The sequence below is a fragment of the Chlorocebus sabaeus genome, chromosome 11 (assembly GCF_047675955.1).
Source record: "Chlorocebus sabaeus isolate Y175 chromosome 11, mChlSab1.0.hap1, whole genome shotgun sequence".
Lineage (NCBI taxonomy): Eukaryota > Metazoa > Chordata > Mammalia > Primates > Cercopithecidae > Chlorocebus > Chlorocebus sabaeus.
Genome location: NC_132914.1, coordinates 63,813,381 through 63,832,035, shown reverse-complemented (window position 1 = coordinate 63,832,035; position 18,655 = coordinate 63,813,381). Strand labels below are relative to the sequence as shown.

At 37.9% G+C, this 18,655-nt stretch overlaps 1 protein-coding gene across 12 annotated transcripts in view; it reads left to right on the top strand.

Moving 5' to 3' along the window:
• The window catches only part of GRIP1 (glutamate receptor interacting protein 1), a 723,532-nt gene that overhangs the window by 476,285 nt on the left and 228,592 nt on the right, over positions 1-18,655 (top strand). For all 12 annotated transcript variants that reach the window (XM_037987743.2, XM_037987719.2, XM_008003935.3 and 9 more), the window contains one exon: positions 13,029-13,109. In XM_037987743.2, the coding sequence (XP_037843671.2) occupies positions 13,029-13,109 (81 nt within the window). The remainder of the gene's footprint in view (positions 1-13,028; positions 13,110-18,655) is intronic.

The following is an 18,655-nucleotide window of genomic DNA, read 5'->3' as shown; positions in this document are numbered from 1 at the left end:
GGCAAGATTTATGGAAGGAAGTAGTGAAATTGATGAGGTAGACATAACCCAAGGAGAGTTAGACAAGCAAGTAATTTGTGAGGAAATTATATGTCTGAATAATTTGTCTTAGAAGCAAATGAAGATAATTTGGTCATCTTTGGACTATTAAATCTAAGCATCTGGGTTTTAATTTTTATTTTCCATTGACAAATTGAATTATAATAGACCATTTAATGTCAATGAATTTCTCCATAAACACTCAGGTATGATAGCCCATAGCTTAAATAAAAAACCAAAAATATGTCAAGTATCTGCATCCTTATTGTGGTAGAAAGTTAGGTATAGGTTTTGGTTGCATGAAGATTAGCTTGTAATGGTCAGGTCCCAGTTTTCTCTCCTTTCCACTAATGATTGTGTGTTGTGCAAACCCCCTCTATTGAAGCAGTGTGGCGACATTGGGAAAGAATGGTCTTTTGTGTCAGGCAGACCTGAGTTAGAATCCTGTCTCTGATTTTTATTAGCTTTTGATAGCCTTAGACAGATTTGTAACTGAGATTCAGTTTTACTGTCTGTAAAAATTGGGGTAATAATACCCATGATTGTAAAAGTAAATCCCCCACTCAAAGGAGTACACAGCGTAGCAATAAGCAGGTTGATGATTTTAAGGTAGTATGGTAAGTGCTGTTAAAAAAAAAAAAAATACTGGGATTTCTACTGGTTCTTGTCTGTCACTCAGCTTCTTCATCTATTCCAGATAAAGGAACAGAGCCAGACTTCCTGAACTCAGACCACTCTGGGTGCTTTATTTACACTGTTTTGTTCAATCCTCACAGCAATCCTCTGTGATCATTACTATTTCCATTTTATAGGTGACGAAACTGAACCTGCCCAAGGTCACATGGCTAGAAAGTGGTAGATGGTATGAACTATGCAGTACAGTAAAATTCTAGCGAATTGAAAATGGTGTTGGTGTTGTCCATACAAAAACTATGGGCTGGGCGTGGTGGCTTATGCCTGAAATCCCAGCACTTTGGGAGGGTGAGGCTGGCTGATCACTGAGGTCAGGAGTTTGAGACCAGCCTGGCCAACATGGTGAAACCCCATCTCTACTAAAAATACAAAAATTAGCCAGGCATGGTGGTGTGCACCTGTAGTCCCAGCTACTGAGGAGGCTGAAGCAACAGAATCTCTTGAACCCAGGAGGTGGAGCTGCAGTGAGCCGAGCCAAGATCACGCCACTGCACTCCAGCCTGGGTGACAGAGCAAGACTCTGTCAAAACAAAACAAAACAAAAAAAACACCTCTTTCTGGTCTAACACTTTTGTGGGGTTTTGTGTGTATAGTCACTGTCTCACTGTAAAACCAAAAAGTATCCAAACAACTACAGCTTTAAATAACAAAAAGCACAGACTCCCTGGATTCTGACAGCCGTGATAAATCCTACTTTAATTGTGCATTAAAAACACATATCATGTGTTTGATAAGCAGTCATCCGCTATTGCTTGACCCAGCAATGAATTAATAAAGCAAAATATGTGATAATTCAAGGCATGTGTGTGAAATATGTTATTCCCAAGACTTCCAAATGTGATTTCTGCCCCTGCCTCCCTCCCCACCTACTGCCTACACTAGATAAGAAGGTGTTGGTTCTAAGACGCTATATAATGACACTGGCCTGCTCTTAGGACTTGAGCTTAAATTTGAGAATTTTCAAAACTAAAGTCTACAAAAAAAGTGTGTTCTGAGATAGGTCCTGAAATGATCCAAGGCCAGGAGAGATGACAGTCTTGGAAATAATGGCTAGTGGGTTAATTACCTTGGTTTCAAAAGCTCCTCAGAAAATTCTTAAGTCTAGCAAAAAATTCTTGCCTGTCTGCCCAGTGACTCTACTGCATGAGCCACTCCTGAGTCTGAGAACTGAGGTGGCAGCACATCTGCCCTAGAGCTTAGCTCTTTGTAGAGATGAGCCTGGAGAGCCAGAGGGTAAGGAAAGGCAGACTCAGCTATCTCCTTGCCAGCTACACAAGTCATACCACCATTTTCTTCATTGTGTTGCTAGATATGGCCTGGTCCAAGATTTATTCCCCACTCTGGCTACATGAACACTCATAAAAGGTTTGAAATATTATAAACAGCAGGCCATGAACTTGTTGTCTAGAATACTAAAGGAGAAAAGAGAGTGTCCCAGTATTTATTCATTTTAAAATGTTAAACCATTCATAGGAACCAGTTCATAAATGCTCTAGCTGTAGAGAATGGTTGGCTCAGAGTGGGAGTTAGAGAGATAAATTCAGCCAGATTTCATCTTCTAAAATGCTTGGAGCTTCTTGGCTAAAATGCACTCATTCAAGTGATTTGTTTATGTGCTGGAAAGAATCTTGAATCTTGTATCATAAATTAAACCAAGAATTCATGATGAAGAAGTGATGTCTAAAAATTGGGTGAGGTGATATATTCTTTTCTAAACTGCAATTTCAGAAGATCTTCAAATGCAGCCCCAAGTCCTTATATCAGTGACATTTAGTCATGCAAGATATACATAGTAGTGTCTACTATGTGAAGGAGTGCCTTTATACACACACACACACGCTTGCGCTCGCTCTCTCTCTCTCTCTCTCTCTCTCTCTCTCTCCAAGTAAGGATGTGAATCAAAATTTGGTAAACAGTGTATCATGGTGGCCAAGAGCAGACTCTCTAAAGATATGTATGTTAAAGCTTCATTTTTGCACGTTGCTTTCAGGGTAAAATTAGGCACATAATTTCATCTCTATAAGCCTCTGTATCCCCATACTTCAAGTCATGTAATTGTTCCTGTGAAATTTCATTGATGTGAGTACTGATGATGTATGTGAGGTACCAAGCAGAGTGCTGGGCATGTAATATGCTACCGTGCCCTAGGCTTTAATATAATAACAGTTCCATTTCAGATTTGCCATGCAACCTATTTAGATGAAGACAAATTCTTTCTTGAAACCAGTACTCCTTTTGTAAAATGAAATTATATGTTTTGTTATTTTATATTTTATTGAGTTATTGTGAGAAGAGATAAGATTATAGCTATAAAAGTTTTAGACTCATGTTGGCGTCTTATGAATGCTCTATAAGTATTAACTCTATAAAGTTATTGGTATCATTTACATTAAAAAGGCTTCTGGTTGACTGAAGTATACTCAAACCGAACTCAGAATGAATAACAGATGTCTAAGAAATTATTTAGATTACTTATAGAGGAAACCAGTGGCATTGCTGTTTAATGAAAGAGGCATTTAAAAATACATGATTATAATTAAACTCTCATTTTTCTCCATGTAACTTATACCCCTTACACACAACCCGGGACTTCGACATGAGGTTTACTTTTCCTGCCATCAACTTTGCACTCTGATAAGTTCTGACTTAATCCATTTTCCCCATTCCCACAGAGTCCCATCACCTATTTCACTGTTTTGAAAATTAATGAAAATTGATGCCTGGAAAAATCTTGGTTTCCCTTGGCTTATTGGGAACATCCTTTGGACCATTGTTTCTAAGACCACTACACACTTAAGACATGAGAGAGGGAGTTGAGAGTCACACAGTGATTTTTGCACATATAGGCAGTCACATGTAGCCTTTGTTCCTCAAATCAGTGACCCTGGGAAGAATCATCTGTGCTCTTAGCTCCAAAATGTTACTCAAGGTTATAAATATGTACTATACATTGTCCCCTTATTATTCCAGGATGCTAGATATAGAGGCATTTTCATTTTGTGTATTGGAAACTGAGTCTAAACAGTGGTGATAATACTTTTATTTCCATTTTATGTAGAAATTTCTCAGTAGTGGTGACTATCTGATCACTTATTTAGACAATTTGCCTGCAGTTGACATGTATCAATTTACAATACACTTGATTAACAGAAAAGAAGGAAAGATCATAGTGAGCCACTGAACCAGGTTTTAAAGTTACCAGTTATAAAATTTTATCGTGTCACTGATTGTCAGAGCAACAGGTGAGAGCATTAAAGGCTAATTTCTCAATAATCAAACCTACCTGGGAATGCTCCACCCCACAGATATATGTGGCTCATTTTCCTAGACATCAGTGTTCATTCACACACTGGCACAAGATTTAGACCACTTCAAATGAAGTCATCCTGACTGCATTTTGCTGCTGCTTGTTTTCCTATCAGTCTTGACTTCATTCTAGCAGCTGTCATACTGAAAATTTCTAAATATGGAAACCTTCGCAGTAATGTCATGTAAAAGAAGGACTCTTGGAGAACCCTGATTTAACAGAAAGCTCCCTCTTTTTCTCCGCAGTTTACATTAGAAATCCAAAAGCATTCCAAACAAAGGGCAAAAAAAGAAGGAGTTTAAATAGTAAAGCGATATAATCATTTAAATGATTCAGTTTTGAAACTATGATTGTTCTTATTTGAGTGTGTAAAAATCACTTCCAGTCTTTTCCATGAGAACATTTTAAACATTTTGTTTCTTGAATTATCTAAGGAAAACCTATGTACTGTTTTACATTTTTCCCTAAATTTAGTCCAGTCCAAATTGTATATATATATATATATGAAAGTGACTTAGAATTTCATATTCGTTAGTTAAAAAAATGGAGAAACCTTAATTACTCCAAATGTATTATTTATTTCTATTAATCCTACCACTCAATTGCCATTACACGAAATCAAACACTGGTTCTTTGGCCCTCCAGGAGTACTTGGATGTGGTCTAGCCAGTTTATACCTGTTAATGCGTACTTTTTCCCTGAAGAATGGTGTGCTTTTTAAATAAGAATTTAAAATGTGGTTTTAAATAGCCAGTACTCATTACTGTGAGGTAATCCAAATTTTGCACCAAATTGTCATTCTAAAGCTAGTCATTTATTGAGCCTATGAGAGACTGAAAATGTCAGCTGAGGTAGTTCAAATTTTGCACCAAATTGTCATTCTAAGGCTAAGCATTTATTGAACCTATGAGAGACTGAAAATGTCAGCTGGCATAATCTAATGGCAAAGCTTTAAAGCCCATAGCCCTCTCCACAAAGAGAAAATGTGAAAGATATAATGAATTTAAGATGTTAATGTTTTTAATTGGGATCTGATATGGTCATGAAAATGAACTTTATGGCATGGATTCCACCCCTTGACAAATTTTGATTCTTCGGTGATGAGGCAGGTCTGTGACTGCCATTAACAGACTGGTTCAGCTGTCCTTGCTGGAAACAATATTAGGAAGAAGCATAGGAGTTATCATTTGTGATTCAGACACATTAGCAATAGGAATGCCAGAGGCAGAAAATGTGCAATTTCATGCTCATTAATTTCAGAGAGGATTTACAAATTAACCTGACTAAAGATGTTACTTTCCCAAAAGGCCTGCAGGCATCACTGAGCAGCCCGGCTAGCACAGACCACTTCCACAAGGTTGTCCAGATGCTCCGGGGCCACCGCAGTTCTGTTTGTCCCTGTGTGCAGATCAGAGGCCAGGTTCTGTGCTGGAGACCTTCCTGGTTGCAGGAGAACTGTGCAGATGCAAGGAAGCAAATGTGTATCTGAGGAGAAAGAATTTAAGGAGACAGCATCATGGAAGATTCTTCCCTCATGTCCCTGCTGTGAGGCAGAACATAACTTTTTGTTTTCATTTGACCTTTACTAGCTAGGGGATAGTAATTCAATACCATTTCCTCTCTCCACCTTAAAATGTAAATTGACTAATAGATTATTATTACAATCAGTCACTTGCTCCAGTGAATCTGACCTTAGATAGCTCTAGTTACTCCTATAATTCAGCCATTTCAGGATTTGTTGAGAGGTTTAAAATGGATCAAGGGAAGATTGAATTCACTCAAAACCATACCATTACAACAGTTTCCTTTACATTTGAAGAAACCAGTCCATGAGCAATTTGATGATTGCAGGCCTGGGGATACTCTTGGAGTTTGCTGATATGACTGGCATTCTGCCAGCTACTTTGTAGGCTGCCCCTGATGCAACCAGGTGAGACATTAGAACAGGTGTATCCTCACTACCCGTGCAGTTGCTGTTGGTCATATCAATTGGAGCAGGGCTTTCCAAACATTAATGTGCATACAAATCACCTGGAGATTTTGTTAAATGCAGACTCTGATTCCATGGGTTGGGGTGGAGGCTGAGATGCCACATTTTTTACAATTCCCAGGTGTGCTCCTGCTGCTCATCCATGGTCCACATTTTGAGAAGCAAGAATTAGATAATAGAGCAGCAAGGGAGAGAAATGATCTTATAACACAGGCCTACGATAATGTGAGCTATATTGTTGCCATTCTTTTTAGCTGCAATATTTAATCCCTGAAATGGTTATCAGATTATGGTTAATTAGAAGACATTCTATCACTGTGAAGAAACCAAAAAACCACGGTATATTTGTTCTTAAAATGAAATTGTGCTCTGTTTGGGTGTTTTTTTTTTTTTTTTTACAAAGTTCAAAAGTAAAAGAAAGCCAGATGTGGCGGTTCATGCCTGTAATCCAGCATTATGGAAGACTGAGGTGGGAGGATCACTTGATGCCAGGAGTTTGAGACCAGTCTGGGCAACATAGCAAAACCTAGCCTCTATAAAAAATAATTTAAAAAGTCAGGCTTGGTGGCATGCACCTGCAATCCCAGCTGCTCAGAGGCTGAGGTGGGAGGAGCACTTGAGCTCAGGAGTTTGAGGCTGCAGTGAGCCATGATCATACCACTGCATTCCAGGCAAGGTGACAGAGTGAGACCCTATCTCAAAAAAAAAAAAAGGCAGAAGATCTGGTCCCTTTAGGAATATACAGCACATCTGTGTCTGAATTATGACACTATAAGGAAACCTGCAGAGTCAAGAATAGACATTAATGCCATGCAGATGCAAAACAAATAACAAAAGGGAGGAGGGAAAGTAGATGGGGGAAATCATCTTTTCATAGGAAAGAGACTATCACAGGGCAGCACACTGCCTCTGCTTCTTGTTATCAAGCTCAGATCATTCCCCAATCTTCTGGTGTAAACTTAGCTGTATGGACCCCTCTATCAGATTAGGGAAGGAAATGAAATTGATTCATTCTCGGTGAGTTGTAAGCAGCTCTCCATGTTACAGCTTCCACATACCAAAGCTGTAGAGTCGAAGCCTGTGTAGGACTTGGCAGCCTTCTGACTCTAGGAGAGATCATGAGTGCACTTTTTGCCTGACCCTAGAAAAATAGGGTTATTTGAATCAGGAATTATGAACAATTTAATTTCTTTAAATTATGTGGGGCCCTATGATTGTAGTTATGCATCATTTTAACAAGAAGAGAAAGATATAATTAAGCTCTGTTGTCAAAAAGCCTTAACAGTTATCCTTCAGGAAATCTTGCTTAAATTTCAAAGTGTGCCATCAAACCACCAGGGAAGCAAATGGGACTGGAAGGCTAGTGTCTGTGGGAGAGAAGCAACCATGATATGTTCATGCTAACTGGGATAAAATGTTCACAGGACCCAATTACTGAAACGATTATGGCTCCCCACCACACAAAACTACCATGTTATCGGAAAGCCTAAAATGACTTGTTTCTTGATTTTTCTTTTTTTTCTTTTTTTTTTTTTTTTTTTTTTTTTGAGACGGAGTCTTGCTCTGTCGCCCAGGCTGGAGTGCAATGGCTGGATCTCAGCTCACTGCAACCTCTGCCTCCTGGGTTTACGCCATTCTCCTGCCTCAGCCTCCTAAGTGACTGGGACTACAGGCGCCCGCCACCACGCCCGGCTAATTTTTTGTATTTTTTAGTAGAGACAGGGTTTCACCGTGTTAGCCCGCTTGGTCTCGATCTCCTGAGCTCGTGATCCGCCCGTCTCGGCCTCCCAAAGTGCTGGGATTACAGGCTTGAGCCACCGCACCCGACTCTTGATTTTTCTGATTGAAAAATTACAGATAAATTCCTAGTGGTGGCTCTCCCTTTCTCATCCTGTGCTTCACCTCCACCTAACCCTAAGCCCATACTCATTCTCCCCGTCGGGTAATCCAGTACCATGTTCTAGTCTCAAATGTAGGGAGTAATGATTCTGCCATCACCACTCCACTGAAAGTGTCATTATCTTTTGTGTACTTTGAGTCTTAGTTTGCTTATAGTAGGTACTAAATTGTGTGACATTTAATTGAATTCAAGGGACAGATTGTTTCATCTACAGTGGATTTTATTTTGTTCATTCATGGAAACCAGACTTTTATTTCAAGTTTGTAAGGACATGCATGAGCACTGTGGCATGCCCTGCCTGTCTCCTCGCTACTGGGAAATGGTCATAATGTTTAACTGCACCAAATGCCTTCTTTTTTCCTAATCAAGATGTTAAGGGGTCTGCTGGCTTAGCAGGTGCCTCAGTTGTGCATAATTAGTTGCTAAGAATTGTTTAGTATACGCTGATTAGTCTCAGCCAAAGGAAATTAAATTTCCTTTCTTCAGCAAAGCTTTGAACACAGCTAGAGATTCCTGAAACCATATTCATATCGGGTTCCTCTGCATAGCCCAGAGTGAGAAATGAGACTCTCAGGAAATGGAGAAACAGGAACCAGCCTGGTGACACAAGGATGCTGTTTGATACCAAGCAAATGTTGGAGGATTTGAGAGCATGAGGGGACCTGAGTCCCTTCCTCACACTGTGACTCTCCCAGCTCCAGCACAGGCGGTTTGTGATGCATAGTGAAGCATTGCTCCTTAGGTGCCCACTGGTTGCTTTCCAAGTTTATAAACACCAGCTTCATGTGATCAAAACAAATGATCTGTGTTTGCCCCTCCTGTGTTTGGCACATGAGGAAACTGGCCAAACTGGGGGGAATGAGAGGGACAGATGGTCCCCCTTATTGTTCTTCTTCTGCTTTAAGTATATGCTTGACTAACGCTTTCGGTACCTTTGTCACCATGTCAATTCTCCCTGTTAATGGAGGGCATTTTTCCCTAGCCTCATGAGATGTCACTCTAAAGGGACCCATGTTCTTCTTTATTGTGACCAACAGGTAAGCCCCTGTGAAGGGCCATCATGTGTGACGGTGATTACCTAGCTGCTAAGATGTCGTTAGGAAAGGCTGGTAGTGTTGATACCCTGAGATGCCCTTAATGATTGCTTGAAGCATTCATTTCAGTGAGCAAGTAGCTCACTAACTGAATGTCTGCTTTCCCCTGTAGTGACTTTTAGTGAGAATCCCTGGTTAATATGATCATCCAAGTCTGGGCTGAGAGTCTGCTATGAAAATCATAATTCTTTTGTTTAAAGACATTATTTTAAAGGTTGATCAATCATTCTACAGTCTGAATGAAAATGAAAGGAAATATATGTTGATAACCATTTTATAAAGGGTGAGATTTTTCACATTAAGTCAATACTTAATAGCTATTGGATGATAATGTGACTTTAAAAGGAACAGGCTATCAACCTAGAAAAAGAAAAGCAGAAGTAGGAGGGAATATAGCTTATAACAAATGTTTGACTTTCTTCATGTTCTTTGTTTACAACAAATGCTCTTGTTTGAAAAAGTGAATATAATTAATTCACATATTCTATCAGCAAACATTTAGTGAAAGCCTACGATGTGCTAGGTACTATTCTGATTGATTTATTTCCTTGTCATTTGACCTTTTTTTGTTCACTTACATATCTGGATGTAACTTGAAAGCCTATTTAGTATCTCTCCAATGAAACAAAGGAAAAGTATTAACATAAATCTTATAATTCAGTGACTCTTTTAAGGCTCATCCTGGGGAACAATGAGCTATATTGACGTTGCTTTGAAATTTTATCTTCAAAGAAATGAACTGAAAAGCATAAATTAGTTCGGTAGTACCATTTGTAACTGTTGTTTGCTTTAGGCAACAAATATGTGGAGGAGGGAAGAATGGGATGTGTATATACACAAAAATAATTGGCTATGTGGCTCAGGCTCATTTTCAAAGGCTTGACTGTAGCAATTAACTTACACCATACAAGGTCTCTGCTGGTACAGTGTGCCCAGTCACTCACTCCTGTGACACAGCAACATGTGGACCCAATGGCCTAAGAAATCTTATCGTCTAACTAAAAGGAAATGAAGAAAGAACATGGGACTAAGAATATAAGAAATTCCATCTAGACTCAATTTAGATGTGTGTCCTTCTGTAAATTTATCTTTCTGGGCCTCAGTGCTATTTACAATGAAAGAATGGTCTAGATTATCCCTTATAAGCATGAAATTCTAGGGATATATCTATAAAGCTGCATTTAGGGACACAAGAGAAGATAGAAGCCTCCGTAGTTCTCCATGACTTTATGCTCAAGGATTAGAAATGTACTCTGGACAGTCTTGTCCTTTAGTATCCTACTGTGGAGCCATCAACCACAGATTCATTCAGTGTGTTTTCTCCATTTCTATTTTCAAACAAGTTTAAATTCAGAGCTGAGTTTCAGTAAATCACGTTAAGAGAGCTGGTGTTCATTCTGTGATGGGTAGCTTTTTCTAAAAGGCCATGGTGCCTCTAAAGTGTTTAAAATAAAAAGACACTCTTCAGGAAAGTCTCCTAAAAACCAAGTGTTATATTGTGCCATGCTGCTCTGCTGCTATGCCCTCCTTAGCTCTGATGATCAGTGTTGCCAAGCCTCTGCCTCCCTTCCATTAGGAATTATTGCTTTCACACTGATAGGCTTTGGCATGATTGGCTTTGGCAATCAGGGTGAAAGCAATAACGCCGCTTAGACAACATTAGATAACACTGAACTTTTTCATTCTGGTCCTTTAACCAATACAAGATTTGGCTTCTAGATAATTATTTATTTTCGCCTGTGCTCAGTAAGGTCACTCTTGATATTGGGAGCAGGAGTAGAGGTTGGGGGTGGTGATGGAGAGGCTGGCCAGGTGGTCATCTATAATTCACTTTCAACCTTTTAAGGATGTGCTCAACTAGACTATCTCAGTTCTAAATCAAGGAAGTTGTTTTCAAATATAAATGAGAAAACCATTTTACCAGGGTTGACTACTTCTGAAATGCAAACTGGGTACATTTCTAAAGAAATAGCTCCTTAAAATAGAGCATCAAGTGCAGATAACCCCAGAGTCTCCTGGGTAAATCTCTTACTGCCCTTTATAAAAAGCCGACACTGGATTCAACTCAAGACTTTAATTGACTGGAATCTTGACAAATAGAACACTGAGGAAAGCTTTTAGGCTTCCAAGATGCCGTACCTAAGCCTGGTTGTTGTGATTATTTCCTGGCTTAGTGCTCTATGCTCATAAATACACCGTTTCAAGGTTTTGGACAATGAAAGGAAATACATTTTTAAAGCAGTCTTATAAAGAATCCCTGGCTTTAATACATAGTACATTTGTTTTAAAAGGTACTAAATGAAGCATATTGCCTTCTTATTAACACTGTAAGAAAAACACTCAAATATTCAAGTGACAATGGTGGGGCAAAGAGGGACTTTTATAGTGTGATGTTTACATTTTGTATTTTGTTTTGTGGGTTTTAATTATACTCAAAATGGTGTTTGCAAAGAGAAGAGTCGAAGACCTAAGATACCACTTCTAAAGCAAAAATGGTGTTGATTGAATTGGTATCTGAAAGTTGGTAGTTTATCTTTATGGTTGGAAGAATATAAAAAATTGTGTGACAAATTAAATATAAATGTGAAACAGCATGACTTCTATTTTTTAAGTTAATTGCCACTTACAGCAGTGTTAATCTTTTCCTTTTGTCATCGCGTATAAAGACCTTGTTAGTTTTATGAAGAAATCATGAATCATTTCAAACCAGAAGTTCATCCTAGAGAGGAAATGAGTTCCTCAATTTTGAAACACAAGCCATTCAGTTGGGAGAATTAATGTTCTCAGATGATAAAGCCTTGTTCTGAATAAATCCTTGTTATGTGTAATAGTTTGTCATGCACAATATGGTTTCTTTAAATTCTTTAATGATTTCCTGCTATTATAAAATGGTAACAACAACAATAATACATCTTATAGTGTGGCCAGCAGTGACATTTAGGTTATCTAGCTGGACTGAATATGCTAGATAATTATTTTACGTTCTATTTACTCAAGCCATGTACATCTTATTCTTGAAATTTTTAAGGTTGTTATTCACATTTCTTTTACTTTTTATAAATGCTCCCATCCCAATTAGGAAGAATTGTCCTTTATTTTAGCCTTAGTATTTGCCATCCTAGATCACTGCTCCTTTATTCCTAGTCAGGTAAAATCATTTTCAAAGTTAAAAAAAAAAAAATCACCTTACTTAGAACTGGATGGACTCATTGTCTCCATGATCTTGTCACCTACTGTTTTAATCATTCACCTTCTTGCCTAACTCTCACAGATCCATTAAGCTTTAGACCTTCTGTCTTCTCAGTTGCTCTTTTAATAATTCTGCAAGTTATTTTCATCTCTTTCTAAAAGAGCACAAACCAGCTCATTGCAATATATGTCTTCTTTTGCCAAACCACCATTCCTTCCCTATTCTCAACCTAGCTCCTCTGGTCTTCCCTCTGAACATCTCTATCCCTCTGCTTTGCACTGGCTGCCAGTTCACACTCCCAGGAGGAACCTACTAACTCTGAGTGGCTTTATTTCCCTTGCAATACTAACTCTGTCATCTGCTTATCTGAAATATTGCCTTTCTTTTTACTTTCTTTATTCTTCTACCTGATTATTCTTAGTGCCCATTCAGCCATTTTATTTCTTCTTTGTCTTTGTTACACCTATTCACTGGTACTTACTTATCAATGAATGTAGATGACAAATAATTTGTATACTATATTTGCATACTTCTTACCATTTCATAAACATCTTCATGAGCACTATAGCTTTTGATCCTGACAACCCTAAGAAGTAGATGAGAATTTTCTCTCTCTTTTATAAGGGAAGAAACATATTCACAACATTTTCAAAGACTGATCGCACAGCTAACCCAAGTATAGGACCCAGGCCTACCAACACTTTCCACTGTACTGTACCACTTCTCTCTCGCAGAAGGATTGCAATCCGTTAAAAATCTTCACTGCGTTAGAAACTGGATGGAAATTAACCAAACGCTTCATTGTACCTTTGCAGATGAGAGTCCCTACACTAAATCCGCCAGCCAGACAAAGCCGCCTGATGGAGCGTTGGCTGTGAGGAGACAGAGCATCCCAGGTTAGACCAGACTGTTGGATTTTTCAGCTGTTTTACTTTTGAATCCTGTTATTTGGTGATTCTAAACAATTCCAACTTGGTAAAAATAATAATAATAATAAATCATGTTATTTCACAGAGCATAGACTGAATTCTACACCACTTGTTCAAACAATATTCATAAAAGCTAGACTTTAGAAAACCTTGCCAACTTGTGAGAATTCATCTTGTAATCCATCAATGTAAAATCCTTTGCAAAATGACTTGAATTTGTATCAACTCTACTCATTTACTTACTCTCATCTCTGTTTTCAGGGGATGACTTTCACAATAGCATCCATTTCTTTACTGAGCTATAGCTGGCAGAAATAAGGAATTCACAGTTGCCGCAACAGATCATATATGCTGAATGCAAAATCACTCTTTTCTTCTCATCTCTTTGAACCTGAATTTGCTTCCATTGGACAGCTCTTGTGAAATTTGTGATTTTGTTTCCTTAGGAAAGTGTGAATTGTATTGTAATACAATGAGTGATATCTATGTTTTTCCAACAAAACATTTTGAAGAAAGATCTTTAAATGTCTTTACCCCAAAACTTCAATATTTTGAAGCTTTGATTTGTGAATGACACAAAAACATGTAAGTTCTGAAATTAAAGAGGAAAGGAAATTCAAAATGCTATTCAAACAATCTGAACTAGATAATTCATGGAAAAATTCCTTATGGAAGCAATTGTACTTAGAAGGGTTAAAAGCATTAATGCATTTAAATGTTGATTTAAAATGAGGTATTGTATATTTTATACAAGCAAATTGAGTACAGCTAAACCTCAGCTACAGGATTTTAGAGTACAATAGTTTTAGCAATTCAGAAGAAACAAAGTGGTGTTTCCTACATTAAATGGAATGGTTTGGCAAATGTATCAGTGAAAGGAAGATTTTTCCACTTGAATAAAGAGCAAGATGAATCCCATTTGTGAGTAACCCTGTTCATGATTATTCTTTATTTTTATAAAAATTTCAGGTGGTTATTTTTACTCTTATTCCAAAGGCTTAGATTCATTTTGAAAGTACAGGACTTATGAAGACACATATTATGAATATGTTTTACATCCTTGTTTTGGTGCTTCAAAGATTCTAAAGCAATTTGAACTCTGCAATTAGATGGCATCACCCAGTGCCAAGATGTCTTCTATTTTATCCTATAGAACATCATTCTTCATGCTGGTTGCATTTAGAAAAACTATTACAGTCAGTTCTGGACTGTGTTATCTGTTTTCTCCTTGTCAGCATTAAAGAAATATTCCGTTTGAAGTTCAAGAATATCAGTTACCCATCAATTCTTTCTTGGCTGCTCTACATTCACCGGTACTGAGTATTCTACTGCTGGGAAGAAACAGGAGACTTCCCAGTGTCCTCATAACTCTATGGGATACTAAGCAAATATGCTGTTATCAATGTTTTCTTTTCATGGGTTCTCTAGTGCCACATTCTGATGACAACATGTTTGAAGGCCTTCCTTTTTCTTAAAGTCATTAAGTAGTTTTTTAAGTTACACGTTAAATACACAGAATTGGTTCATCATAATCCCTAGTTTGTGGCACATATTATTCTTCATCATGAATTTTGTCTTTTCCTTCTCTTTATGTTAGATTTAAAAGTCACTGGAATCATTAACTCTTGGTAAGCTTTATGAGATGTTTTCCTGGAGCTTGACCATTGATAGACCCCTTTTTGTTCATCTCTCTTAAGGTAGGGGCCGGAGGTATTAGGAGTGTTCAGAATCTTCTTAGTTATTTAGAACAGTTCAAGAAAAAAGATTGCACCAGACAGAGGGCTAAGAAACCAAAGTGGTTAACAGCAGACTATTACTTAATAGTATTTTAAGGAGAGAATTAACAAACTTCTTGGAAACTGCCTCCTGACTGACTAATGACTCATGGAGTTCTAATCCCTTACTGTCTTACTTAAAAGTACCCATGAACTCTTGTTCTGGCAAAAAGAAGAGAGTATTCTCATATGTTTGGCCAAGAAGTAACTCAAACAGAGGTGAAACCCAACATCCAGAAGTCTTGAGCAATCACCTACTGTGTCCACTTTTGCCCCCACTAAGTCCATGAGAGAGAGAAAAACGCACAGAGGAAAAGGCCAAGTAAGTGTATCCTCTTTATTATTTACCAGAGCTTCAACTGAAAAATCCTGAAGTGGTCTCCTGATGGACTAAGTTGGACCATACAGAGCTATAAGAGCCAGAATTCAGGAGAGTCCAATCTTTTGGCTTCCCTGGACCACATTGGAAGAAGAATAATTGCCTTGGGCCACACATAAAATACACTAATTATAGCTGATGAACTAAAACAAGTAATAATAAAAATAAAAAAGAATCACAAAAAAACACCTCATAATGTTTTTAAAACATTTACGAATTTGTGTTGGGTCACATTCAAAGCCATCCTGGGCTGTATTACAGCCTGTGGGCTGTGGGTTGGACAAGCTTGAGCTAGATGGACATTTACAGCCTTAGTCTCCTTTTCCTATACTCACTCCCAATCCTACTTCCCTCAAGATATTTTTAACACCCCGGCAGCATGGAAAGATGCCTCTAGAGAAAAGCGCACCAATGAAAAAAGCCTTAAAGGAGAGTTTGGCTAATGTACTAGTTTCTGACCTTCTCAATGCAGAGGCCCCTCCCAAGTAAGATGCAGCTCCAGGGCCATTGACTTGCCCCAGCTGCTGGGGAGTAAGCAAACACAAGGAGGCTAAAATCTTAACAGAGCTATGGCTTTTGCCTACATCTCCCCATAAAGCTCCACTCCCAGTGGTCCAAAGATGGTGACGGGATTTGACCATTCATATTAGCACTTTCTCTGATGAATGGGGTGGAATATAGTGGAAAAAGAGTATAAAGTAGCAGAAGGCACCTTAAGTTTCTCTATCTAAGTTTTATGATATTTTAAGCTGTTCTTTGAAACTTATTCTATAAATGTAGATCTGGTGCTTCCTGAAGTAAACATTTATATACATACACAGAAATAAGGTTTCTTAATACGGACTCTACTATTTCCATGACTAAAACAGAGTAACTTTAAACAATTCTGTCCCAAAGAGGTAAATATGAGTGTTAACAGAATCATAATTTGCTTTTATTAATGTCAAAATCTATGACTCCTGTCTAAACTCAGAGTAACTACAGCAGTTATTTTACAATCACAAGCCAAATATGTGCCTTTCATTAAATACCCGTTCTAACCGTAAATCCTTTTATCGCCCTCCTTTCCTCTTCCTGAAAAAGAAAATGGATTAAACACTCTTAAGAGCAAAATGTACTTGCTTTGGATAAAGGGGAAATACATTATTCATGTTATTTGGGAACTTGTCATTTTAATCGTGTCTCATATGGCATAAAATGTAAAAATAAAAGGATTTTTTAGTCTTCCATAAGGTTTAATGAAATTTTTAATACTGATGATAGTAAAGAATGACATGAGTGTCCTATGACACCAAACTTTAAGTTTGTATTAGAGACTTAATATTCAATTAAAAATATTAGGGAGATGTATTTTCAATCTCATTTCTCCCCATTAGTTTTCAAAAATAAGATAAATTCCAAGGACAAAGGCATTTAGAACTAACAGATTTTACCATTTATCAATGTCTATTAAAAAGAATCTGTTGATTCTCCTTTATTTGACAGATTGCTGGTGAAATGAAGTTCGACCACTTGAAGGGTTTGTCCAAATCGTTAGAGAAAATCTGTACAGACTTTGAGTTTGGCATATTTTGCAATAATTTGTGACCTTGACCACTTAGAGATGAGGCATTTAATCATGTCTGTCTCATATTTGTGAAGGAAAGACAGGATACTACACTTGACCTCAAAACCTAGAGTTAGTATATTACTTACTTGACTTGCCTCCTCTTTCTATATAGGACATCTTTCTTTGCTTATATCAGTCTTGACTAATTGCCCAAAGAATTCTGGACAATTGACAAATGCAGGAAGATGTCAAATATTCTATCTATTACATTTCTAAACTTTGGTGCACCCAGGAAAATTTTCTTCAATCTGTACCCAGAATAATGCCATAAACGTTTGTGTGGGATTTTTTTTTCCCAGCCTAAAATGTAAGAAAATATACTTATCAATTAGGTCTTAAGGGAGTAAAGTATACATCAGTCTTTCTTGCTGCTCACATTTAGGTACTTGGGAGTGGGTAGTAAAACATGAAGCTGAGAATCTGAAATATCCAGTAGCCCAAGATGTGTACAGTCAAGCTGATTAGAATACATCCAGGAAAAGTCAGTATCTATTGAACAATCAAAGTCTGGAAGATAATCCCCATAATACCATACCCTTGACACCAGGGAGGAGCTGGTAACCTTAAATTAAGAGGCTACAATAGGAATTTGAAGGTTCTGCCCTCTCTGATCCAAATTTTTCTTGTCTTTGTTATTCATATCATTAGATGCTTCATTCATGTAAATTTGTATTATTACAGAAGATATATAGTGTGACTTTTACACTAGGACTTTACAGCTATACCACTGTTCAAGTGTGTAAATGCCTGGTTCTGCTTCATCTGGTTAGTTCTACTATTGAGCCCCTGCAAAAAAATGAGTGAGGCCGGACACAGTGGCTCACACCTATAATCCCAGAACTTTGGGAGGTCAAGGCAGCCGGATCTCTTAAGCCTGAGAGTTCCAGCCTGGGCAACATGGTGAAACACTGTCTCTACAAAAAATACAAAAATCAGCTGGGCATGGTGGCATGCACCTGTGGTCCCAGCTACTCAGGACATTGAGGTGAGAGGATTGCCTGAGCCCAGGAAATCAAGGCTGCAGTGAGTCATGATGGCACCACTGTTCTCCAAAGTGAGACCCTCTCTCAAAAAGTAAAAAATAAAAAAAAATTAAAAAAAGAATGTATCTCAGGGATGAGAAACCAAAGTCAGTTGAATCAAGCAAGTATGAAATGTCCTAAAAGTACACAGTTGCTGTCCAAAGAAACTAAGGCAGAATCTACTATTAATGAGGACATGACCAACATGGGAAAAAATACCAAGAGATAAGTACCTTTGCTTCTCAGTCCAGCGGTCCCTGCATCCTTGCAAGTGTCCCAGTGGGCCAAAGTGAGGACAATGAGAACTAAGGGCCAGGGTGTACTCTGCCAAATCCATCCAGTGTCAGTCTTAAGAAAGAACCTAAAATTATGTGTACAAGTGTTAAAATTACTGAATATTTAAGAAAGTAGCTAAATTACATTACTTCTTTAGAGATAAGTTTCTACGATTATAAAGTCAAGACTGTTAGCATTGCAAATATACCTGAGATTCTGGCTTCTCCCATGTCTTGTTTTGTTTTCCATAGTAGTTATCGCTATAGGAAATTAACTTACAAATTTATTATTTTTTTGTTTCTCAGTCCCTAGCTAAAATGTAAGCTACAGGAGGGCAGATCCTCTGTATGTCTAGTTCACCTGTTATCTCCAGTGCATGCAACAGTCCTTAGCAAATGTTAAGTATTTGATCAATACTTGTGGAATCAATGAATAAGCAAAAGTCAGCAGGT